The 25,873-nt window shown below is 47.7% G+C and overlaps 1 protein-coding gene across 8 annotated transcripts in view; it reads right to left on the reverse strand.

Moving 5' to 3' along the window:
- The window catches only part of pde1cb (phosphodiesterase 1C, calmodulin-dependent b), an 86,706-nt gene that overhangs the window by 33,778 nt on the left and 27,055 nt on the right, over nucleotides 1-25,873 (reverse strand). Inside the window, exons 1-2 of one of the 8 annotated variants that reach the window (XM_053882264.1) lie at nucleotides 19,135-20,843; nucleotides 14,310-14,336 (exon numbers count right to left, since the gene is read on the reverse strand). The exons of 6 other annotated variants lie outside the window; for them this stretch is intronic. In XM_053882264.1, the coding sequence (XP_053738239.1) occupies nucleotides 14,310-14,336; nucleotides 19,135-19,235 (128 nt within the window). In that variant the 5' untranslated portion in view covers nucleotides 19,236-20,843. Of the gene's footprint in view, nucleotides 1-14,309; nucleotides 14,337-19,134; nucleotides 20,844-25,873 lie in introns of those variants that run through there. One more of the 8 variants, XM_053882265.1, reaches the window with a different exon arrangement.

Raw genomic sequence — 25,873 nt, forward strand, 5'->3', positions numbered from 1 at the left:
AACATCTGACGTGATCTGCTCCTGCCTGCTTCTCTCCATTATTTCTACTATTGTTTCGGCTCTTTATTAAACACCACGACAAGCATCCGCTTCCCTTTTCATCCTTCCTCTTTTCAATGTAACTTTGTGGTTGCCATGGCGACTTTTGAATGAGCGGGATTGTAAACAGGCGGGAACATACAGAAGGCTGAAAGAGAGTTTGAGGACTTGGAAACGTCCTTGACTCGTACAGTCTGAGCTGAAGACACGGCGTGTTGAGCTGTAGCTGATGGTTTCAGCACTTCAGACTCAGAGCTCAGTCACTGCTCATTAGGTTTTGTTATTTGATGAGGACAGAGTTTTCATTTGACCAGGCACAGTGTGATCATGTGACCAGGAGTGAGCCCGAGGGCTGTCAAACATCTTCAGGGAGTTCCACCAGCAGGGGGTGTCCAAACGTTTCTCACTGAGGGCCACATGTGTAAACATACAGCACGGGCCACGAACGGGACATGAGGTACTTAGCCTGGACTTTAGAGTATTAAAGCAAGAAAAATCTATTAAAAGTGGACAAATATGTCATATTGTTGAACATAATTATTCAGAAAAAGCTTTGGTAGCTCAGTCTCAGAACGGCAGCCTCAGATTAATAACTGCTATAGTTTCAGTGCAGATCAAACAGACACACTTCTCCTTGAATTCTCTGAGGAAATACTCACTCTCCCGCCGTCTCTGAAATCTTCTGCACTCACTCTCTACCTTGCGCTTCTTTGGTTCTGCCAACTGTGGTATTAGACATGATTGTCAAAGTCATCATAGTTGTAGTGGTAGTAGTAGTCAGGACGAACCAGGATTTGGTCATGAATTCCAAATCAACTTTGTTTTCTCCCTTAGAAGCACTACTGCGTACACTTTTGAGATACTTGTACTACCAGCAGACTACAGATACAATCACTAGTACATTTTTAGGCTTTACTAGGAATACTACTGACACAAAACTAGTCTCATACTAGTGTGCAAAAAAACTTCACTGGTAGAAGTATGTCATGTTTACTAGAAGTTCTAGTACAACAAAACACTTTTTTTTATTTAGAAATGCATGTCCACTGGTGCTACTAGTGTATTGTCGAGTTCTGCTGGTGGTACATGTCAAGCTTGTGATCAAACGCCTTTCCATACCAAGACACCCTCAGGGGGTGATGTCTCTGAGAGGACCTGGGGCCACTGGTGTTCCCAGAGCTGGAGAAGCCTCTTTACCACTAGAACCTGAGCTCGCGAGCAACATCCAACCAAGCACTGTCACTAGACACTCACCAAAGCACTTACAGCGAACGACAAAGACGAAATTACTGGCTTGCTGTAAAAACTAAGAAGTGCAATACACTCCATATTCTATTCTCTTTTCAAAAATTCTTGCGGGCCGCAGTTGGCCCACGGGCCGTAGTTTGGACACCCCTGATACGAAGGCTTAAAGGTGATTGGAGATGGGATTACAGGGTCAAGGAAACAAATCCAACCTGTGTGCTGTAAAGGCCGCGCACTCATGAACGCTCGTCACCACGACTTAAATGTCAACGCTCCAAATAGACTTCTGAATGAAGCCTGTGCTGCTCGCCTGATGATCTCACTCACACCTGCCAATTAGCCACTCTGACTCACTCACATTATCAGTGAGTCTCAGGTAAAAATCATCTCCATGTCTCCATAAACAAACAGGAACATGAGGAGGAGAAACATGCTGTTGTCAGACAGCACAACACAACAGCCTCCTCTCCTCTCACTCAGGACCAAGTCCATCCTCGAGAATGTCTCCAGCAGGGTCTGACTGGATGAGGACACCAGAACAAGCCATGAAGAACAGCACCGACAGCCAACACGGCTCAGTCTAAGACAACCAGTCAGAGGCTAAGAGCCCCATTTTTCTGCTGTGTTGCTGAATGGAGCCACATGCTACAAACATGTCAGGTTGTAAGGCTTCACCTGAACAGCTGCTCACGTGACTTAGCGGCATTGTAGCGGTTAAAGCTCATCCCTGTGTGTACCAAGGTTGTTGGTTCACGTCCGGCGTACGTCTCTTGTGCATGTCTTTTTTTCACATCCCTCCATTTTACTGTGATCCCCTTGGAAATATCAAGCGGCGTAGATCGAAATGTGCCACACGCCAGACCTTTAGTTTAGCGATGGACAAAGTCAAATGTGGAGCTGAGTCATGTCAGTCGTGTTGATGGTGGACCACGACTCACATCGCCATTGAACCTGCTGCAAGCCCCGCCGCCCCGCCTTGGAGCACGTGCGGTGAAGTTTATTGTGTATGTTTCAAAGTTAAATGAAGGTCAAAGTCTTTGACCAATATTTTGCCATTTCGCTGGAATAGTTCTTACTTTTTCCTCTTATTTCCTGTATAAACCGTCATCTCAGCAGCAACTTGACCAAAGCTATAGCCAGTTTGGCGGCTCATTTGGTGAAAAGCCACATGAAACTGGAGAAACTGGTTATCACTTATGACTCCCACAACAACACGGTGGACTCGTAGGTTCGAGTTCAGCTCTAGTCCGGAGCTTCCTCTGCAGCACTCGACCAGATCTGAGTGAGGCTCCGCCTCCTGAACAGAGGGAACCCCAGTTCCAGTTTCCCTCTCTCGCGGACCCTGCAGGACCGGGGTCAGCCGAGGAGCACGACTCGCTCACACTTTGCGCCGGTTGTGTTGCACCTCAGGGCCACTGTACATCACATGCCAGGCTGAGAACATTGACAGGGTGTTTTGGCTCGGCCCAGCTGGGATTTAACATCATGTTTCATTTTTGACTGAAGCTTTTAGCCTCCGCTGGATGGTTGCCCGGGAGATAATGGCTTGATTAGTGATGTGGAGTTCTGCATTCGCTTGCTGCTTAACAGTTATGTAAACTCAGCACACTGACGGATTTGGCATTGTCAAGCGAAACATGTTATTTGTCGCTCAGCAGCAAGCGTTTTCTGTCAGACTGCAACCCCTTTTAGCGGCAGGCTTTCCTTTATCTGTGTTGACATTTAAGCTGCTTCTTCTGCTGCAGCTTTGTTTTCTCAGACAGTTTCGCCTGGTTCTATGCAAGTCGGCCCTGGAGAGGAGCCTGGCAGGAAGAACCAAAGACCCTTTTCTGGAAATGAACTCGCAGTGCAGCGTGATACGAGGCGGCGAGGAAGTGAGAAGGACGCTATTAGCTTTATTAACGACCGCAGTCCCACACAGTGTACACACCCTCGCTCACATTTATGTGCAGCTGCGTCACCACGGACACACACACGAGGAGACCTGGAGAACTTCTGAAGTGATGTCACAGCAGAAGCTTGTCCTGTTATGGATTGCATCTGAAATTGTATCTGAAGAGGTTTGTGTCCGTCAGCCCTGATTTCCTGTGGAGGCAGTGTGATGCGAACATATGGCCAAGGTCGCCGCCGTGTGCTGGAATGACCTTTGTCAACTCCATTTTCCCCCAAAGAAGATCTGTTAAGTCTGGTGAATATATGTTAAGCTCAAGCATCCATGAGAGGCTCGCGGCAGAACTGTTGGTCAAAGCAGTAGCTATCATAGTCATCATAGTAGTCGGCATAGTTGTAGTAGTCGTAGTGGTAGAAGTATTCAACGTGGTACTCAAAGTCGTCATAGTCGTAGTAGTCAGGATGTGGAAAGACGTTTTGGTCATGAATTCCATATCAACCTTGTCTTCTCCCTACAAGCACTACATTTTTGTGTACAGTTTTGAGATACTTGTACGTGTCGCAGACGACAGAAACAAGCACATTTTTAAGCTTTTAAGCTCTGACACAAAACTCCACTACTAGTTGATAATGTTGCCTCGCTTGTATCACCTAGTCTCACACTAGTGTGCTCACTAGTAAAACCATTTCATGTTTACTGGTAGTTCGAGTACAATAAGAAATTGTTATTGGTGGCAGGAGCCACGTCCAAAAATAGAGAAGTCAAATCAATGGTGCACACATTTCTATCTACGCCGCTTTATGTTTCCAGGAGGATCAGGGTTTCAAATGGAGGAAACACATGCACAAGAGACATACGCCGGACGTGAACCAGCAAATGGCCTTCCATAACAAGACACCCTCAAGGGGTGATGTCTCTGAGAACCACTAGAACCTGAGCTCGCGAGCAACATCCAACCAAGCACTGACACCAGACACTCGCCAAAGCACACACACAGTGAACCACAAAGACGAAATCTTCCGACATGACACCAGAGAAGACGCCTGACCTGCATCCCGAGGTTTGCTGGAGTGCAGTGACGGCACCTGCTGCTCTCAGACAGGGATGACACGCTTAGCTTACCGCCAGAAGCCGCTGCAGAGGTTCCACTTAACTGGGTTCATCACGGTCGGTCGCCGCTCTCATTAATGTTTCCTTCCCTCTGACATCAGTAGCCACGGCTAATATGACATCATTAACACGAGTCAGCATCACTTCCCTCAGGGTCGACCATCAGTAAGCGCCACCAGCCTCTGAACAAACAGGAACAAGCGCTGCAACACTTGAACTCAACGGCGTAGCACAGGTGTTAACCGACACACGGAGCATGTCGTTGAAGGCAGGAGCCAAAACTTCCAACATCAAAAGTCAGACGGACTGAAGTGACGGAGTCAAGTCGACCTTCAGCTGGAAGGCCACGGAAACACAAAGCATTCCTCAATTTAAAGTGTCTAGGGAGGGTAAATAAAGGACAAGATGACTGGCTCAACAGATAACAGGAAGAGGACTGGAGTCTGGCGACTGGCACCGGGGAATAAGCCCAGCATGGAGACGGTTTTCTGCCACGGTGGAATATAGAAGGTGGACTCTAATCAACCTTGGAGGGGTCACTGAAGATCACTGTCTATCTACCAGGAGACCTGCAGCACTTATCCTGCTGGACCTGTGCAACCAGGGGACCAGGACGGAGACGTATCTGTCGCACTGACCGCAGCAGGACAAGGTGAAGTGCGTCTGCCTCACATTCCTGTCGTCACTTTGCGCTTCCTGTCTCCACGTCCCCCGGATATGTTCCCTCCCAACAATGACGGGCAAGATTTCGCCGACTCAGCGCGCCATGACATGTGCAACCTGTGATAACATGGTGTTCTGCTGGACATCTATTTGTGCCTCACCTCACCTTTGCGAGCGGGCGAGGCGGCATGAATCATGCTCAATGAGGCGGTCACTTCAGACAGCGGCCGATGTGAAGGGAAGACGGAGGTAAATGGGGGGAGAGGGATCCATTGAAGACAATATAATTACCTCCAGCTCGAGGCTTCATTTGAGCCGGGCAATTACCCCTCTAATCACCAGGTACCAGCAGAAGAGGGGAAGGAGGGGCAGAAGGATGTGGGGGGGCTCCAGCAACACCACTCTCAGAGAGGTTCTTCACTGTTCTGGACTGACCTTTAGTCTGCTGTACACCCGGAGCACAAGAGAGGACCGACAGATCAGAACTGGGGTCTCCAACTGACCCGGAAAGGGGCCACACTGGGTGCAGGTCTTTGCTCGGACCACAGCAGCACCAGACTCACAATCAACTGAATACAGTCTGCAGACACCTGATTGGTTGGAACAACCTGGGTCAGTATGAGACCGCTGGGTTAGAAGCATCCGGAACCAAGAGAACACATCCCTTCAGTGTTGTGCCAAAATGTCAACAAAGTTTTACGCAAAAAAGCTATGAAACAGAGCAAACCACTGAGGCGCACACTGCTGAGCACGTGTTGCTCCTCGCTCTCCAAAATCCATCCCATAATGTTGTGAGGCCTGTCGAGACTTTGGACCGAAAACCAGGAGACAGAGCAAGATCGCAGTCCAGACAAAAAAAAATGGTGGCAATACTAGAGGAGGACAAAACTTGAGAAGACATAAACTGACTAGACACTGAGAAACTCGAGGATTGCTTGATGAGACAAGACTGGGCTTGATGAGACAGTGACTTGAGGATGACTAGAGGAGACCTGATGAGACAGTGACTTGAGGATGACTCGAGGAGACCTGATAAGACAAGACTTGGTTTGATGAGACAGTGACTTGATGATGACTAGAGGAGACCTGATGAGACAAGACTTGGCTTAACTTGACAACACAAGACAATAACTTGACTTGACAATGACTCGACAAGACGGGCCTCGACTTGATGCTCACTTGACTTGACGAGGAGACTTGACTTCACTTGACACAACGAAAATAAACAACCAAACTAAACTTAATGGGCGAGAGATTTCTGGCTTCAGCTACCAACCTTCTCTGCTGAGCCTCGCTTTTAACTACAGCCAAAGTTTTACTTTAAAAAGCTTATTTTCTGTGTTTATTTAAATACATGCGATAATCTCTGCAGCAGCTGTCGAGAGTTAAACATGCACCATTGATTTCAGACCAGAACTGGACTTTGAAGAAGAGAAAATGAGGATAAAGGTCACCGATTTACGTCCAAAACCAATGACAATAAAGATGGCGTCAGCTAACAGCGAAACTTCTCGTGACATTAGCTTCTTATTTATGAGCTGCGTTGGTTTATATTTGCGTCCAAGCAAAGCTAGCCACTATGCTATCACGCTAAAAGCGGTGTCACTGTTGCAACGAGGGGGCCATTTAAGAAGCGTTTCTTCGTCTCGGCGGAAACAGAAGGAGAGATCGGCTCGATGCTAGCTGAGCCTCTGATGATGATACCACATGGACATGTCTTCATCCAGCAGCACTGACGGAGGAGCTGAGGAGAGCCAGCCAGTCCTTCTGCCTCCTCGCCGCCCAGTGCCTCTCCTCTCTCTCGGAGCTGCACCAACAGGGTTTTGGCTCCGTTGCAGCAAATGAATCATGGCTGATAAATAGTTCAATGACTGCGCTGACAAATGGTCCTGAACCGAGGGAAAAAAAAGAGAGTCGGTGGCTCGATTAATGGCGTATAATGGGTCGCTCTTGAAAAGCAGCCAACGCCTGCAAGATTTCCTCCCTGATTACTGACATTAACCGAAGAGGTTCAATTTGCCATTGTGACTCTTTTCTCCTTTAAACGCCAGTGTTTTTTTCCCACTGTTCAATCCATACACCCCCAGACACCCTGTCCGTCGCAACACATTCACAACACGCTGCCAAAAGTTTACTTTCTCACTCTGCCCATTTACATTCTAGAATTAGCGGGAGATATTCCTGGGAGAGTCACGTGGCCGCGCAGCCAGTTTATATGAGGAGGACGTGTTCACCGCAACACCGCAGCCAAAAGCATCAACATATTCACGCCATCGTCGCAGCATATGCTTGTGATCTGTCACGACCAAGTGTCACGTCCTTGTTGTGTGTCACAGAAGCGGTTCTGTAAACCAGGGCTTCTTAACCCATTAGATCTTGGGGCCCACCTTCCCCAGAACCGATGGACCCTGATTCATTTCTCTTGATTTCATTTGTGATCGACAACCATATACTTACGCAAACAAACCAAAAGTTTGTGACTTGACATGAAACCACGTGACCATCGCAAAGATATTTGCCAGCAGCAGAAGCAGGTGCAAATCATGTTCATCAAATTCAAAATACACTTGATGCAAACTGTTGAGAAAATTGGAAAAACGGAATAAAATTCTGAGTAAAATAAATATAATAAAACCATGTCCAAATATCATAAAATAATAAAAAATAATATATTTAAACTCCAAAGAAGATGCAAGTAAATGAGTAAGAAACGACACAAAAAGTTCTAATTAATTTTCAAAACTTGAACTGTTGGGGGCGCCACGACTTTCTTCATAATTCTTTCTTTTCAAGAACTTCTCATAGTTGGTCACTATCACAGATCTGCAGCTGACAAGTCAAGTCAGTGACTCACTACTGCCACTATACGTGGCTCATGTATTAAAACTGAGCATCTCACGGCCCAGAGGTGCAAAACAAAAAAACATTTAGCGCCCTCTAGGGGGCGCTCGTAGCCCAATGGTTAAGAACCACTGCTGTAAACCACTCATCGTGGGATAGTGAACCCCAAAACGCCCAGAAACTGCATGACATTCCAGTGTGCCAGTGGCACCTGGCATCGTGTTGAGAGGACTGATGCAGGTTTTTGCCACAGCGTTGTATTGTCAAGGCTGTAGCTAAACTAGGGCTGATATTTTTACGTATCCCAATATAGGAGTGGCGATACGATACATGTAAGTATTGTATTGTAATAAGAAACAGGCAGAGATTCAGTAATACAGTACAATATTGTGTACAAGAAAATGTGATGTCAGTCCAGTTAGACAAGCTCCAGTGAGCTACACGTCACAAAGGCAGCAGCATATCCAAGCATCCATGTGTCAAATATCGATACAGACAACTTTAAATATCATGAGAATATCAGACAACCCAGTATTACAATACTTCAGCAAAAATAATCCTGTTTTGTGATATTTGAGCGTGTCGATATTTTCTTACACGCCTGAGCTATGCTGTGTTATTGTTTAAGGTGAACCCAGAAAATCCTTCATGAGTCGAACCACTTCTGAATGAGCCCGTTTCAAACCGCCCTGAAAGGTTTCGCTCAGTTTTCTGCACCAGTGTAGTTCCTGGATCCACTTGGGACTGTTCTCACTCTTGTATGTTCAACATTTCACAGGTTATTCTTTCAATGTCAAGCAGATACTGCGGCCTCTTCACTGCAAAGCAAAGCCAGATTCTGGGCTTGACTCCTTCAGTGAAAAGTCCAGAACAGTCTTGGACTTCTGGTTTCCCTGATGCCAACTGAGACCTCTGCGTGTGTTCAGCCACCAGCTCTCTGACGTTGGTCGACCGTGTCTTTTAGTACCTACTCTCTCTCCGTACCGCAACACATTCCTAAACAGGATCTGGCAACCTCGCAGCGAGAAAAACACAAACAAGCAACGACAGAGCCTGAGGAGCCAAGTCAACCCACACACCTTCATCATGCGCAAAATAATGAGGTGACCAGGCCTTTAGCGCCTCAGAGGAGTCCAGACTGCCAGCAACTGCGAGCTGCATCCAGGACTGGAACAAACACGGCGGTCTCTGGAGAAACCACACACACCCAGGCTGCACAAGGCTGAGGAGCAGTGTGAACCTTCCAGGTTCTGACAACCTTGAGCACCAGTAGTGACCACTGGAGCGAGGCCTGTTTCATCCAAGGCTGCCTCCACCTGACAGGCATCCATAACTCACTCCGGCTGTGAGGATGGCTGGGCCGTAAAAGCTGTGAGTTACGGATACTAGAGAAGATCACACCATCAAACACAAGAGTAGCTTAAGCAAACACTGCTGGTAATTATAGACAAGTCACCCATGAAAAAGCAGTAATAACAGTCCAGATCTGGCTACAGCAGCCAACGTTTCGCACACACTCCTCACTTGTGTTACATCCACATGGAGAGGAGACGAATATGAATAACTGTAGTAGTTCAAATGTACATGAAACAGAGCAAACCATTGAGGCTCACACTGCTGAGCACGTGTTGCTCCTCGCACTCCAAAATCCATCCCATAATGTTGTGAGGTCTGTCGAGACTCTGGACCGAAAACCAGGAGACAGAGCAGGATCAGAGTCCAGACATGGTTTAGTCCATGTCTGGACTAAACACACGCTAAAGGAGGACAAAACCTGACAAGACGTGACCTGACTAGACACTGAAAAACTTGAGGATTACTTGACAAGACAAGATAAGACTTGGTTTAATGAGACAGTGACTTGAGGATGACTAGAGGAGACCTGACCAGATAAGACTGGGCTTGATGAGACAGTGACTTGAGGATGACTAGAGGAGACCTGACCAGATAAGACTGGGCTTGATGAGACAGTGACTTGAGGATGACTAGAGGAGACCTGACCAGATAAGACTGGGCTTGATGAGACAGTGACTTGAGGATGACTAGAGGAGACCTGACCAGATAAGACTGGGCTTGATGAGACAGTGACTTGAGGATGACTAGAGGAGACCTGACCAGATAAGACTGGGCTTGATGAGACAGTGACTTGAGGATGACTCGAGGAGACCTGACGAGACAAGACTTGGCTTAACTTGACAAGACAAGGCAACAACTTGGCTTGACTATGACTTGACAAGACGGGCCTCGACTTGATGCTCACTTGACTTGACGAGGAGACTTGACTTCACTTGACAAAACGGAAATAAACAACAAAACTAAACTTAATGGACGAGAGATTTCTTGTGTCAGCTACCAACCTTCTCTGCTGAGCCTCGCTTTGACCTACAGCCATAAGTCACTGTTTGTGTATGGCCCAGTTTGGTGGTGGAGTCAAGACTGCAGACCATCAAACTTGAAAAATCCAGTTCCACACATGGACCAACGCCCTGATTTGGTACAAAGAGTTGTACATAAATACAGTTTATATTCAAAACACAGTAGAGGATGGGCCAGGAAACACTCCAAAATATTCACAATATAATTTGCTTTTTGCAGCATTTTAATTTTCCCAGCATTTTTACTCTTCTTCCACTTGGTCATTGTGTTTTGTGGCAACCTGCCTGACACCTTAGTGACCACTGCACCCATGAATAACCATAACCATAATAAGTGAGAAAGGTCCCCGTCACATTAGTGAGCAGGTGCACTGACAAAAAGCAGCCACATACATTATTAACAAGTGATTACATTTCAGCAAATCCAGCTCACTTCAGGATTCCAGACAAACACAGGCTCAGGGAAAGTTACAGGTGGACGATGACTCAGCTGGCTCCAGAGACGCCGGTTCACCTGCAGGTCACTGCACTTTGCAAAGTCGTGTCGGAACTGAGCATCGTGGTGGTGATGTGTCGCCGCCAGCCGCATGACTGGCCCGACTGTGGGAGCATCTCCGCCTGCAGCCAAACTGAGAGTGCAGCGGTTTGTCACCTAAGAAGGTCTGCGACACGCACAGAAGAGTGGACACACGCTCACATCCCATCTGTTGGAGAGGAGCTCTGTGAGATCCAGACAGAAACCATAATTTCTCAGATTATCAGGATGATAGAGGGGAAGACAAGCCAGGAGCCTGATAACACTGCGCCTGGATTTCCTTCGGCCAAACAAGGACGTGATGTCAGCGCGCTCTGATCTTCAGTCCCGCCGTTTCCTTCACTGTGTCATTGTCAAACAGCCACCAAGACACTGGCAGGTCTCTTTTGTCTGGCGCTTCATTATCCCTGTTTGCTAAACGAACTTCCTCCTTTCAAGCTCCCCGGCAGCTTCGGCTGGTGAATATGCAGCGACTGCGTCGGCACAAACACGACGTTTCGCTAAATATAAAGCCAGATTATACCCAGGCTTGAAATAGATCTGTATTGAAGTTTTAAAATAAGTTATATCTATCTAGTCTCTGTGAAAGCTGTCGCCATGTCGACTGTCTGTGTTGTCTTTAAATATCCCGCATGGCTGCAGAAGCTTCACGCCGCTCTGAAGCGCAGAGGATGATTCCACCGGCAGGAGGTGGCAGGGTGTGAAGCACAAGGGCCACAACAAACCGCTGAGACGCAAATACTCTTGTCCTGATGACTTAAGGAGGAGAGGTGGGGGGCGCGGGGACGTGGTGAGAGTGTAGAGCTACAACTGTTGCCGCGCATTATGGGACTTGTCGTGTGAGTTTTCCTCTCTTTCTAATTCTTGTAACAAAAGCTCCTTTACATGCTTCGGTGACTCAGCAGAGCGTTTTGGCGCAAGGCAGCCGTTTTGCACACTTTAAAGCAACAATGCGTAACATTTAGACATAAATAGATTCTTTTCCTGAGATGACAGGTTTGCGGTACAGCTGCTGTAACTTGTTGTAACATTGAAATTACAAACACATTTATATTCATTTTGATTCCATTCGTATGCAAGATTTGATTTTTGAAGAGGAACTACCGGATGCGAGGGGTCACATTGCACTGAGGTCTCTTGAAGCGTGACAAGCATGAAGGGACACCCTGGAAAGGCTGTGACACGTCACCACAACTCACAAACTCTCTGGCACCTCCTGAGAATTAAGTGACCATTTTGGAGGGCCAAGGTCAGCCTCAAGCTCCAATGGAACCCAGGACCTCCGCAGCACGCGCCACTTCACCACCGTGCCACTCATTATAGCTCACATGGCTCGCTGGGTGTCAGAACAGTCCATTTTTAGCGACGATGAATGTGTTTGCGGCTGACTCCAGTCTGATAAATGAAATGACTATCATAGCAGACACCCATTTTCTCCCTCAGCCCCCCATCTCCCACTCCAACCTCCCACCACCAAGAAGGCGAGCTCTGCCTCTGCAAGTGTAAGGGGTCGTCCTGGTGTGTCAGTAATGACAATGTCCCAGTGTTTCCCTCTGCCAATTAGCCCGGCCGTAATTACACAGACACATATGGAGATGCCAATCATCCGGCTCCTCCACACAGGAACTCACCCACCCGGCGGAGAGAGAGCGAGAGACACCCAGAGACGGTGACAGTGAGAGAGAATCAGCTTCCAGCAGCTCGCACGACACCACAGCCAGCGACCACACACTGCGTCGGTAAGTAGCGCGAGCAGCGCTGCCTTCAATTACAATCTCACGCTTCAACCGCCAAATGCCGCGACACTCCGTCAGAAAAACGGCTTTGGAGACGTTACACTTGCGCTTTTTGTTGACTTTCACAACACCTCACCAGAGAAAACTCATCTTTGCTGTGTGGAGATCAGTGCACGACCACTGCACCTTCCAGTCAATGTTCACGCTCAGTGACCCATTACTCATCTGGCAACAGTGTGAGGATCAGCAAGATCCTGTCAGTACACTGTGGACCCTCAGATCCCAAGGACTCGTGTGGGCTACAGTGATAATATTACAGCGATATCAGGAAACCAAGCAGCCAACCAGAGCCTGGTGTCGCTCTGTGTCAGCAGAAACGCTCCCGTACATCTCTTCATCAGAACAAAACACCACACCCCTCTTCTTCTCTCTCTTACGGCTTCTCCCTTCTCCATCCTCCTCCATCTCACCCTGTCCTCTGCTTCCTCTTCTCTCAAGCCTACAAACCTCATGTCCTCCTTCAACACCTCCATCAATCTCCTCTTTTGTCCTCTTTTCCTCTCCACCTTCTGCCTGGCAGTTCCAACCTCAACATCTTCATCTACCAATGTACTGGCTCTCTCTCTCGCCTCTGTACATGTCTAAACCATCTCCATCCTCCTCCATCTCACCCTGTCCTCTGCTTCCCCTTCTCTCAAGCCTACAAACCTCATGTCCTCCTTCAACACCTCCATCAATCTCCTCTTTGGCCTTCCTCTCCACCTTCTCCTTCCATCTCCATCGAGCCTCTCTGACTTGGTCTCCTCAACACCTGAGCACATATGCTGACCCTCTGATCCTATCATCATCCTGCTCACTCCCAGAGAGATTCTCAGCATCTTCCTCTACCAATGTACTGGCTCTCTCTCTCTCCTCTGTACATGTCCAAACCATCTCCATCCAGCCTCTCTGACTTGGTCTCCTAAACACCTGAGCACATGTACTGTCCCTCTGATCCTATCCATCCTGCTCACTCTCAGCGAGAAGCTCAGCATCTTCATCTCTGCTACCTCCAGCTCTGCCTCCTGTCTGTTCCTCAGTGCCACCGTTTCCAAACCATACAACATTGCTGGCCTCACCAGCCTTTTGGACACTTTACCTTTCATCCTTGTCGACACCCTTTTGTCACACATCACACCTGACACTTTTCTCCAATGATTCCATCCTGCCTGCACCCGCTTCTTCACCTCTCCCTCACGCTCTCCATGGCCCTGGACAGTTGAGCCTCAGTACTTCAAACCCTCCACCTTCTTTATCTCTACATCCTGTAGCTTCACCTGTCCACTTCGGTCCCTCCCATTCACACACATGGATTCCATCTTACTGCGGCTAACCTTCATTCCTCTCCTTTCTGAGCCAAATCTTTACCTCTCCAGCTTATCTTCCACTTGCTTCCTGCTCTCACCACAGATCACAATGTCATCTGCAAACATCATGGTCCAGGGGGCTTCTTGTCTAACCTCATCTGTCAACCCGTCAGGAAGGGCCTTGGTGCAGTCCCACCTCCACCTTGAACTCCTCTGTTCCACCTGCAGCACACCTCACCACTGTCTCACACCTGCCATACATGTCCCGCGCCACTCCAACATACTTCTCTGATGGTCAGAAACCTGTGGAAGAGCTTCAGCAGAAGCGGCTCGCACAAGTTTGTGGCGATCGATTGAGCTGAGGGGCGAACACAAAACAATCTGTCTGGCCGGTAGCTTCGTTTAACCCCAGATCGTGGCATGAGATGACAGAGGCGCGGCCCGGTTATCAGAACTTTTTAATAACGTTGTATTGATTCATCCCGCCGGGGATGGTTGGGGAGGTCGTCCACTTTCCCGGCGGCTTACCTTTGCGACGTCTTCTTGTACTTCCGCCTGTGGAATAAAACAAAATGTGTTTTGAAATTCGTTCGCTCAACATACAGCAGACAGAAACACGACACAGTATTGTATTATTATTCTTATAGCATGTTATCAAGGGACCTCAGAGCCCTGAGGAATCATGAGGTGTTTACATGCACAGAATAGTTTGGCTAAGGCAGTATCTTGACTTGAACTCTTCTGTCCAGTTGGATGCAGCAGTGTTGAAACACTACACACGAGTGACGGCTTGAGACTCGGACTTGTTAAACTAAATTGACCCTGGGCTGAAAAAACATTTCATGAAAATGGACTGCATGGCATGTTGAAGCCCAACTCAAATGCAGATCCTCACCATCATTGGACTGAGCTGAGCTAAAAGGCAAACCTGCCCTCATCAAAACCGTTCTTTCACCACCAGTGGCTTCTCCGAAACGTCGTCCCTTTTCGCTGGCTCAGACTCCAAGACGCCGCCGCGCCCACCTGGACGGCTAATGTCTTGCGTAATCTCGGTAATCGCGATTAGTCGACTAATGGAAAAAATAACTATAAATAAATAGATTAGTCAACAAGGAAAATAATCATTAATTGTGGCCCTAGTCCCAAGAATGTCAGCCACAAAAATGCTGTTTCTCATTCTGAATGTGGTTTGCTTTCTGCAGCGGAAGAGTTTTAAGAATGAAACAGCTGTGAAGGAGAGGAAGTGTTGGTTATGTAAATGGGGCACCCACTCGTGTGGGGTGGGGGGTGGGGGGTGGAGGGTGCGGGGGGATTCTTTTGTGTTTAAGGCAGCAGAAATTCATGACAGGGTGAGCGAAGTCTGGAATTAGCATGAAGTGACATCTCAGCCTGAATATGAAAACATTCACATTTGACAAACCAGTTGTTGACGGCGCTATCAAGTGACACGCTGCTGTAAGCTAAGATAATGGGAGAGGACGGAAGCGCCACGCAGAGACGCGCTGAGTGACGCTGACAAACACCTACTATCATCACTTAGCCTAACATTTGGCCTGAAACACACCCACGCCAGCAGGAGGAGATAACAACGGGCCTGTGAAAGCAGCATTAACATACTCCGAGCCCTCGCAGCTCTGGAGTGGGCCGGAGGACGGAGCCCAGCAGCGGCAGGCTGGAATTGAAATTCCAGTCAGGCTGAATCCACGGCACTTAGCTTGATTTGATTCTCCAGCAGCGCTGTGAAAGAAAGTGCAAGCTCAGGACGGGCGCTCTGCGCAGAGGCAAGCTTCCTGACCCAGTCAGCGCCGGGACCTGGCACACGGGTCGGCACAGGTCAGGCCGCGGAGCTGGTGAAGGCCGGGAGGTAAATAACTGGCCAGTTAGGAGTGTGCTGATAAACACACACGCGCGCACGTGTTGGGTGGGTTGGACATGGAGCCCTGTCTTAATGAGCGTGTGGGATGACAGGGGTCATGGAAACTCTGGGAATTATGGTAATTACGAAGGTCACATGGTGTAATTAAGCACAACCATGTAAGGACAACGTTTTGAAGGAGCAACCGGATGTGTTTAGGCCGAGATGAGTCATGGGGGAGTCAAATCCTGCAGCACTTTCTCAAATATTTAGGACTGAGTAACCGCCATCACACTCTCAGAGTAGCCTCAGAGTAACACCTGCGGCCGCTGCGCTGCACGGCAACCACCTGCTTTATGAAGCGCACGTTTGCAGGAAGAAAAGTATTTGTTGTTATTGTAATACTTTTTGTTTTTGCAACTTAAATATTTATTGGAATGGCACTATTATTATTATTGTTGTTGTCAGTATGTCTTTAGAAGCACATTTCTTAAATATTAAAATGCAAACATTTGGATGAAAAAACAGAATGCTAAATGAATAAAGAGTTAATACAGTATTCATTATTTTTGAAAATATTAAAGAAAAAAAGTCAATTCAGTCAATGCTCGCTCAACATTGGAAAACTGAGGATTAAAAGGCTTGATGAATATATTCATTTCACTGAAAATACAACTTAAAATATTCATAGCTTGGCAAGAAAGAAATCATATTCCTAAAACAAAGACCAGAATAAAAATCAATGCGTCAAGACAACGAGTTGTAATAATCAGGAAAAATACATTTAAAGGGAAATGATCAGAAGAATATCCAGTGTGAAACTCTTTCATTAACGGAAGAAAAATCTGTGTTTTTTGTTGTTTTTAATCTTCACACTTCCGCTAATATCGTCTGCTTCAAGAGGTTTGACTGGAAACAGCCTTGCCAGAGGCATTTTGGGTTTAAATGTCAGATTATTAAATAAAAGGTAAACAGGTGAAATAGCGAGAGGAAATACTGTCAAGCCATTTCAAGGTCCAGTGTGTAACCGCTGCAGGGTCAACGTGGGGTTAACGTCTGTGTTTGTATTTATTTTGAACCCATGAATCAAACTTTCATGGGCCATTTGATCTTTCTGGGGCAAACAAGGGGGCGCTCACGATGATGAGACGATCAACAGATTAAATAATTCATTGATCCGCAGCAACTGCTGGGTGCGTCGAGGTCGATCGGTTGCAGCGCCGTAATTTATTTATGGAAATCCATTGGAGGCCATTCAACTCCGGTCAACATAAAGCAGTAGTTATTTTTGAGGGGAGTAATGAGGCGCAACACGGCATCGACGCCGGACGTCGCGCGGTATGAAGTGAGCGATGGCCAATCAGCACTGAATCTTTGAGGACGAGCTGACGGCACATGCGACAAATGTCACCAAGCCGGCGCAACATTTAAGCCCATCTACGGCACAAGTCCCAACAACAAGATCCAGCAGCACATGCCGGCGAGTAAACACAGATCTCCATCATCTGTGGAGGCGGCCTGTCGCGTCAGGCGCAGGCTCTCTGCCAGATTAAAAGCTAATGTTATATCTGGCACGCTGCAGGAGCCCGCAAAGTGCCCTGCAGATTTGATGTAAAAAAAAAAAAAATAGCACGAGGTTACTACCGTTCAGCTGATTTCAAAACAGAGGTCTCGTGACAGAAGGGTGCGGGAGGACTAGCAGTCTAACTGCATAGATCTGCAGACATGCCGCGACGTTTAAGGTGGACGGATGATGAGCGGCGGCGCTTAGGAACACTTCATGCTAATGCTTAAACTGAATTGAGGGCGTGGAATTCTGTCCCCCGGGAGAGACTCGGAGTAGAGCCGCTGCTTCTACACGTTGAGAGGAGTCAGTTGTGGTGGTGCTCATGCAGAACCAGGTGGAGGGATTATATCTCTTCACTGGCCAGGGAGCGTCTAGGGATCCGCCAGGAGGACCTGGCAGATGTTGCCTGGGAGAAGGCCATTTGGCGCGACCTGTTGAAACTGCTGCCCCAGCGACCCGACGACGGAAAAGCGGGCAAGGAAGAAGGGTGCATGGATAACATGATTCAAAAGTGAGCGCCGGTTTTGGGTCGTCCAGATGAGGCTTTATCAGTTGTGTTTAACGTCGCTGGAGAGTCGCACTAATGGCTACGTTTAAGAAACACAGCTCATTTGTATCTGTGGTTGAACTGAAATTACCGTTACAATTTTTGACGAGTGAATAAACGTGTTTGCTGGGGTGTTCCCACCCCCGGGTTGAGAGGAAATCAGAGCGCTTAGAATCGACCCCACAACCTTCTTTCCGCGACCCAAGACTGTCATAACTGGGGACAGTCTGACCACTAGGTTTCATGGCATATTTACACTTCCTAATATCCTTCATTAAATTTCATCTTCTTAGGTTCATTTTGTCCTTGTTACGCAAGTATACATTTTGAATATTTCCCATCATGTTTTGCAGTCGTCGCTGTCTTTCTTGTGAAGATGGGCCCTCACAACCGTTACAGTTTCTCATGTGGCCATTTAGGACATTTAACTGACCACCGCTTCACTTTCCCACCTCCCAGGTGGTTCTGCTTCCAGGTGCTCTTGTCATTTATTCGACCTGACTGTTGAATCAATGAGAATGAGTGTGAAGGAAGGCAGGTCTGAAGGTACTTCATCATGGGAGAGAGTCAAAGACGATGGCTGGGAGCTGGGAAACTGAGGACAGCACTCAGGAGCCAGCCGTGACTCAAAATCGATCTCAAACATCGGCTATCAAACTTCTTCCTGGAGTTATGGTACCAAGAAGAGAGCTGTCACATCAGCGGAGCCACTTCCCCTCTGTTATTGGCTCTAAAGGAAATACATGTTTTAACTCCAGGGGCATCATGCAGTTTTCTCTTTATCTATCAGAATTTGAAAAAGCTATTTCCTGAGCTCGCCAACGTACCAAACCCTGCTTTTGACCATTTATTAATTTTTAAATACATTTCTGTCATAGTGGGTAAAAAACACAATTAATAGTAATATATTTGATAATGATTTTTATATACATAACATATATATTTATATGTATATATTGTTTTATATATATATATAATAAGAACTAAATGAAGATAAACAATCAAAACATAGCAAAATTCAATAAATGAAAAGAAATGAAGATCAAAATCTTTGCTTAAAAATATTTTTCACTTTAAATCAAACTTATTCAGGTGTTTTGGTGTGAGTCACATTATTTTGAAATAAAGTTTACTTCAGAAACACACTGCAGGCGTTGTGGAAAACCACATCAGCCCAACATCTGCAACAGGTGATTCTGCCTGGTCATCACTCATAGACGCTCCTCTCCGCGGTGAGGGGGAAAAAAAACACCTCTGTCATTGATCTGTTAATTATGACCTGACCTTTCACCTCTCGGAACACACTGTGTCACACAGCCACTCGGTGCCACTCACACACGCCAGCACGCACTGGTCGGAGCAGTAAGAAAGTGAATCTACTCACAGTCCTCGGAGCCTGAGCCAGATCTTCTCTATCTGCTCCGGCTGGAGATACTTCAGAGCTGTGCTTTCAAACTCCTCGATCTCTTTGGTCGGAGACTCCATGGCAGAGATTCTCAGACGTGCCAGAAGGAGATCACAAAAAAGTTTAATCCCTCTTGAGAGTAGCGGCGGCAGCAGCAGCGGGCAGAGCGTCGTGGAGGATCCCAGAAGGTGATTAAGGTTTCTTCACTCATTGGCATCCACAGCTGCGACACATCCTCCCGTCTCTCCCTTCTTCTTCTGCCAGCGGGATTGAAAGTCAGTGAAGAGCCGCTCAACAGTGCTGAAGCGAGTGTGGCTCTCCTCTCTCGTGCTCTCTGGTTGGTTCACTGCTCTCCTGGGTGAGCGCAGGGGTCCTGGAGCCGTGCCATGCTTTCCCAGCAACAACGGGATGCAGACGGCAGGGCAGCACAATCCTGGATTAACGTTCACTGCTGAGCTCTCCACGCAAAGAGGGAGGGAGCCGAGGCAGTGAAAGAGAGGGAGGAGCCAGGGCTGAGCATGAGGGACAGCGCTGGGCTCCACTGGAAACCAGAGGAGGTGAGGAGGCAGGGAGACAAGCGGGGTGAGACCTTGAGGTGGGCGCGGGATTACATTTTTATGCTCTGATTAAATCCAGCGTTTCTGCCGGGCCCCGGCACGAGGGGTTAACGTCTCCCCTCCGGCTGGGATCAGTGATGTGTTCATCTGAAAATGAGGATAATACACTTGCAGCACAACATATTAGAAGCCACGTCAGCGCAGATTAAGAGCCAGCAGACAGCGCATTGACACTGACTTAACCGCAGATTACACTCATCCATTGAGAGCATTGAGGATGTTTCATATTCAATCAGAGTCGAAGCATTGTGGAACACACAAATGGATCTCAAGTTCCCTGCAGCAAAAGCTGCCCAGGAGATTCCACAAAACCCACAGATGGACCATGAAAAGTCTCACATATGTGGTGACTCAATGATCGGACAACGATGGGAGCTGCTGCTGGACGTCCTCGCCACTTCATCTCCCTGACTGGGCACCAGCCCACATCAGAACAATGACCAGGTCAGAAGCAACCGTCAGGACCATGACCTCTTCCTGGGGAAAACCATGGGGGTGCTCTCTCCAAAAGAACTTTGCTGATCTTCTTCTTCTGAACACCACAGTACTGACACCTTCAAGTCACAAAATAAGAACAGAACATCCTCACCCTTCACCCCTCTGGAGGCCTCATATGCCTTCTTCCGCCTCATGTTCAACGGGCCACAACACATTGCCAAACACTCTTGTTCACCAGATAGTAAGACAAATTTTAACTTCATGTATGAACTCATCACATGCTCACAACACATGGTCATCGAGAAGCAAGCTGAACAAGCGGTTCAGTGTTACTGCTGCGGCTCAAGTATCATGTGACAGCGCGTTGATGTTGCTAATATTGGTGACATAAATGGATCAGGTCCCTCGACACACGTGAGCAATGAAACATCAAGGCTGGAATGAACACCTTTACACCCTGGCTTTCACAGAATGGACTATAGTGTCGAACAGGACGCATAGTTCCTCCTTCAAATCCAACTTTCTCAAGTGCCACTTCTATTGACACCAAGGGTCATTCAATCTTGGAAGGCCGGGGCGACACAAAGGTCTTCTCATTTCTGTCGAGTCTGAACCCCACCAGGGTGACTCAGGCCCCCCTGCCATTCTCTCACTTCTTTCAATTACTTGATGCAGGATGCAGAGATAATACCAGGGCGCCACCTCAAAGAGGCTCCGGCTTTCATCTGCTGAGACGCGGTCTGTGAGGAGGGCGGCGAGAGGTTGTCCTGAGTGCCATGGAGCCCGCGTGTGCTCTCTTCAAAGGTTTCTCCCTCCCTCTCTCTGGGCATTCACTTTCACTGCCTCTCGCCCTGTTTTTCTCTTGACTACAGAGACATGACCCGTGAGGAGAGCCGAGGCAAGGGGAAAGGCTTGCGGGTCATCTTGAGGCGAAAACCGCAGTGGCACTTCTCCGCTTGCTGTTCGCGGGTTTACACCGCAGAGACCCGATGTAGCATGAACGTGTGACACCGGAGGCGACGATTTGCCATCAAAAAACTTCAGGAAAAGGTCAGAAGGACGTTGGCTTGATGGTTAAAAACTCACAGAGCTGTTTAAAGAAAGTGTCCTCACACGACCAGCTGTAATATTTGGAAGAGAATGTTTCATTTCACTAGGAGCAGGTGAATGGAAACGGGAGCTCAGCCTTCGTCCTCAAGAGGCTCCCGCCTTGGCTTCTCTGATGAACAGCAGACATGCATCTTATCTCCAAGGAGCGTGAAGGTCACCTTGCTCGGCCACTGACATCAATAACCTAGACTCCCTGGTCATGAACCAAATCTTCTCCAAGGGTGACTGAAGGATTGGAAATTGATTTTCAGCATGGATTAGAGATTTTTGTCACATTGGTCAAGTCAGAGGAGGAGCTCTCGATTGATGGTGCGCCGCAGCGGCGCGTGTCGGCGTCAAATTACAATTGTTGCTTTTAAAAACAGCTTCACTTGAACCGAATAAGACGATTTCATTTTGTGCTAGCAAAGATCACATGACTACACCCTCCGTCGGTCTCTGTCATCCAACATCTTACAGAGCCAGATCCTCTTCACCTCCTCCAAGGTGTGATGGGGTCACTGTTCGGGCGATGTCACTGAACTACGGTTAAAATTAGTTACACAGCAAAACAAAATGAAGCCATGCTTCCCACCGCTCAAATGCAGGAGCCACCACTGGCGGAACATCATGATCCATCAGGGTATTGAGGTGAACCAAACCAGTGACCAAAACTACTCCCCCTCATCCCTCAAGTCGCGTGAAAAAGGAGGTCAGTGGAGAGTCAAAATGGCGGGTCAGCTTTTCAGCCCTCAGCACCTGCTGTGATCATCTTCTCTTCTATTTCGCTTCTTCCTCTCGATGATGAATTTTCTCGAGCTGCATACTTCACCATCACATCTGGGCTCTGAACACTCTCTGAGTTTCCGCTTCTTCAGCATTTAACGGGACAAATGTCGCCTGAAACACGCTGAAGTTGCAGCACTGCCGACTCAACCGTGGTGCATCCCCTACTCCCATACTGTTCGTACGTTTGGAGTGAAGATAGGAGTTGGACGAGCCGACGTCAACATACTGTACGACTCCTTTAGAAATGGTTCACCAACTTGTTCAGCGTTTTTGGAGTGAAAATGTTTGCTGACGCCAAGTGATGCAGGGAAAAATGGACCCATGACTAAAGAGGCTTCAGTCTGTCCCTCAGTAACACAACCTGCCGCACACCGTCCTGTAACACCGTCCCCAATATTCATCACACGTCAAGACGGTGCATGAAGAAGCAGGTCCAGAATGCCGCCGTGGTGAGAGAGAGAGTCATGGCCCGGAGCTCTCAGACTCAAGGAATCACACAATACTCTAATTACATTGGCAACTGATGAATGAAACAGCTTGAGGGGGAAAGAAACAGCCATGTGGCTATTTTGGTTGTGAGCAAAAACAATGTTGCATGTGATGAAATGCAGTGGCCTTTTGCTCGTGGCAACTGCCGTTGTCACGGAGACCAGCGGCACAATGGAGAATAATCATATAGAAATAAGAAGTCGCAACCACAATGACTCACATTTTCACTTTCTCGATATTACGGGACCAAGACAGCTCTCCAGAGAGGCTCCGCCCTCGGGGGGGGACTTTTGTATTGCTGCCAGGGCGAAGGATCAGGTGCATTATAGTAAAGGTGATTGATGATGGGGGTGAGAGGTGAGGGGCAGGGTGCAGCTGGCTCACACCTGAGTGAGAATTTTCAAATGTAGCGAGCAAAATCTGGAACAAAGATTGAATGAAAAGAGATTAAATGAAATGAAAATACAATGGTGACTCACTTAAAGAAGGACAACCCTGGGGTGAAGAGGCACAAAGTTGGTGAGTCCATAGACAAGACAAGACAAGAGACTCTGGCTCCAGCAGTGACCCTGGGTCTAGGCAGGGCACTCTGGTTTCCTCCCACTGTCCAAACCATGTCCCGACGAGTGCTTGTTGTGATGGACTGGTGAGCCGTCCAGGGTGTCCCCGCCTCTCACTCCAAGTTGCTGGGATATTTGGGACGCAGAGAGTCAAACTCAAGGCTGGGGGAACGTGCTCAAGCAAGTCGGCAATTTCTAGCTAATATAAATGTCAAGAATGAATCGGGAAACTTCCCGAATCTTAATATTCCATCAATGAAGGAAGAGATGTATATTTGTGCTTCACCAGATGAGGCCTGCATAACTCTCATTATGGGATGTTCAGACTTCTTTTCAACCAAGGAGCATTTCATAACAGATTCTAAGAATAAACCGGAATCAAAATGTGCATCAAGAATAACAATCACTGCCAGCGGTCACAACAATGACCCAATTATTTCAAGTGTCTTAATGGAACAACATTTCTGAGAGAGTTGATAAAAGTCGGTGCCGCCGCAGACATTCGAGGGCCTGGCGTAGATGTACATGAAAAATTTAGAGCTCATTCAAATTTCCAGGCGAGCGGATATGAATCAAAATAGCCCTCGCCTTGGCGGTAATGATCCCACTTTGGTAAAGACCATTCATTACAAAATATAACTCTGCATTAGCAGCTGCCCTCCTCCATCAGCCGAGGTGGCGGCGGGAGAAGGTGAGAGAGACTCCACTGGCTGCATCATGAAGATGTATTCATTTACTAGATGATGGAGGAGGACCCATCCCAGAGGAATAAGCCTGCTATTACTTAAGGCAGATTTGAAAAGGTCAAAGGTGGCACCAGGAGAAGAGAAAACCCATCAGGATGGAGAGGTTGAGGAGCACTGGAGCAGATGTGAAAACAGGCTGCAGCCAAGACCGAGCGATGGTTTGGTTTGAAGCGGCGATAATGACACGACTTTCGATTCATCAACGTATAACTGAGCAAGGTGCTTCAATCTGACCTCCGTCTCCAGCAGCTCCGCTCCGCTACACGTCACTGATGGATCCAATACAATCAATACCGTTTCATTAGCGCAGAATTAAAGTCAACCCAGAAGACCCTGGTTTCAAACGTTGAACACTGTTCTCTTGTGGTGCTACAAAACCATTACGTGCTGGAAGCAGATGATTCATTCCATTAATCCTGCAGCCTAGAAGACAGCACTTCCTGTTTCACCTGCGGCTGCTGAGACGTGTCCATGAAGGAGCCGAGCTCCAGCGTGACAGCCTGTTCTGAACGGAGTTTACCACCTCATGAAATGGGAAAGATGAATTGGTTTCCCCTGAAGGTGTTATGTTTGTTTCTGTGCTTTCATTTTGTCTTTTCTTCGCCTGTTGTGTTTCAGTTTTTTTTGTGTGTGCTTGTCCGTTTCCTGTGTTGCCGGATGGTTACTTCGCGTTCCTACGGTAAATTCTCTCTCGTCCCTCCACTCTCTTGATGTTCCTCAAGAAGGACAGTTGGTATGGTGGGATTTCTTCCAAAAACCTGGTTGGTCACCATCACCTCCACACCTGTCCTAGACCCTGTCCGTCCTGACAATCCTGGTCTCACCATTAAGCTGCATGTAGCTTGTTGCTTGAGCGTTACTCACCAAGAGAAAGGTCTCTGTCTTGGCTCTTTAGCTTGTAACCGCACTCCTAATCTGCCTGTTTCCAGGTTCTCAAGCCTGCTGGAGGTCCAGAAGCCTCACCATCTTCAAACCCCCTTCCCACAATCTGGAAACAATGTAACTATCCCAATCTTCTTCTTTGTCTTTAAGTCTGTATCTATCTTGACTGACCCTCCTCCCTTGCTCTCATCTACCTCTTCTTCATCCCTCCACTCCTCACATTCCAACAACATGTTCCCGTCTCCCCTCTCCACCTGTGCTTGAGTCTGGCCTCCCTCACTCCAAGTCATCACCACATATCTTGCGTGTTGAAAGTCTCACGCTGCCCAAACAGCCGATCTCAAACGACGAGTCAAGTGTGGGATCACTGGGATGAGCCGGTGGGAGACGCAGCTCATGGAGAACAGCAGGAGCCCCAAAACCTCCCGCAACCAAAGGAGGGGTCCACGCTCCAAATCAGTCTGCCAGGAAAAGATAGTCGCTTTAATCTCCTGATAAACTTCACAGCGGCGCAGGGCTTCCAATTAGCTCGGTGGTGGATCACAATTCCTGCCACGGGGCAGCTTGTGTGTGTCTTGAATTTTAGGTGAGCGAGACACAAATAAGGCGACAAACTTCCCGCTTAAAGCACAGAGGAGCATTTACTTGAGAAAACCAGCAACTCCTCTCCTTTGGGAAATCTAATCATAGCTAATGAGGAATAACTTATCTCCAGTGGAAAAGTCCTTCCTTTCATCTCCTCTGACAAATGAAATTACTATGATGGATTTTTTTCCCAAGTCTTAAAAAGGATTTTGGCTCACGCAGCAGATCTGTCATCTCAAATGGCTGCCAAAATCAATCAAGCTACTCAGTCGGATGAGAGGCTGGATGGATGTAGATGTTACAGCCTGGATGTGACATGGACCAGGAATCTGGAGCATCTCAATGGTCTCCTCAAAGAACTGGATTTATAGATCGCCTTTCATGACAGAAGAGCAGTGAAGAAAACAAAATACTCCGGGTATTTATTGTCATGATACCTTGATCTAGTAGTAGTTTCCGGGCTGACAGCGTTGTTCTTTTCCGGAGCTCCTCACGAGGGCAGAGCCTGACATAGCTTTGGATG

Source organism: Synchiropus splendidus, chromosome 13 (assembly GCF_027744825.2).
Source record: "Synchiropus splendidus isolate RoL2022-P1 chromosome 13, RoL_Sspl_1.0, whole genome shotgun sequence".
In the NCBI taxonomy this organism is placed as follows: Eukaryota; Metazoa; Chordata; class Actinopteri; order Syngnathiformes; family Callionymidae; genus Synchiropus; species Synchiropus splendidus.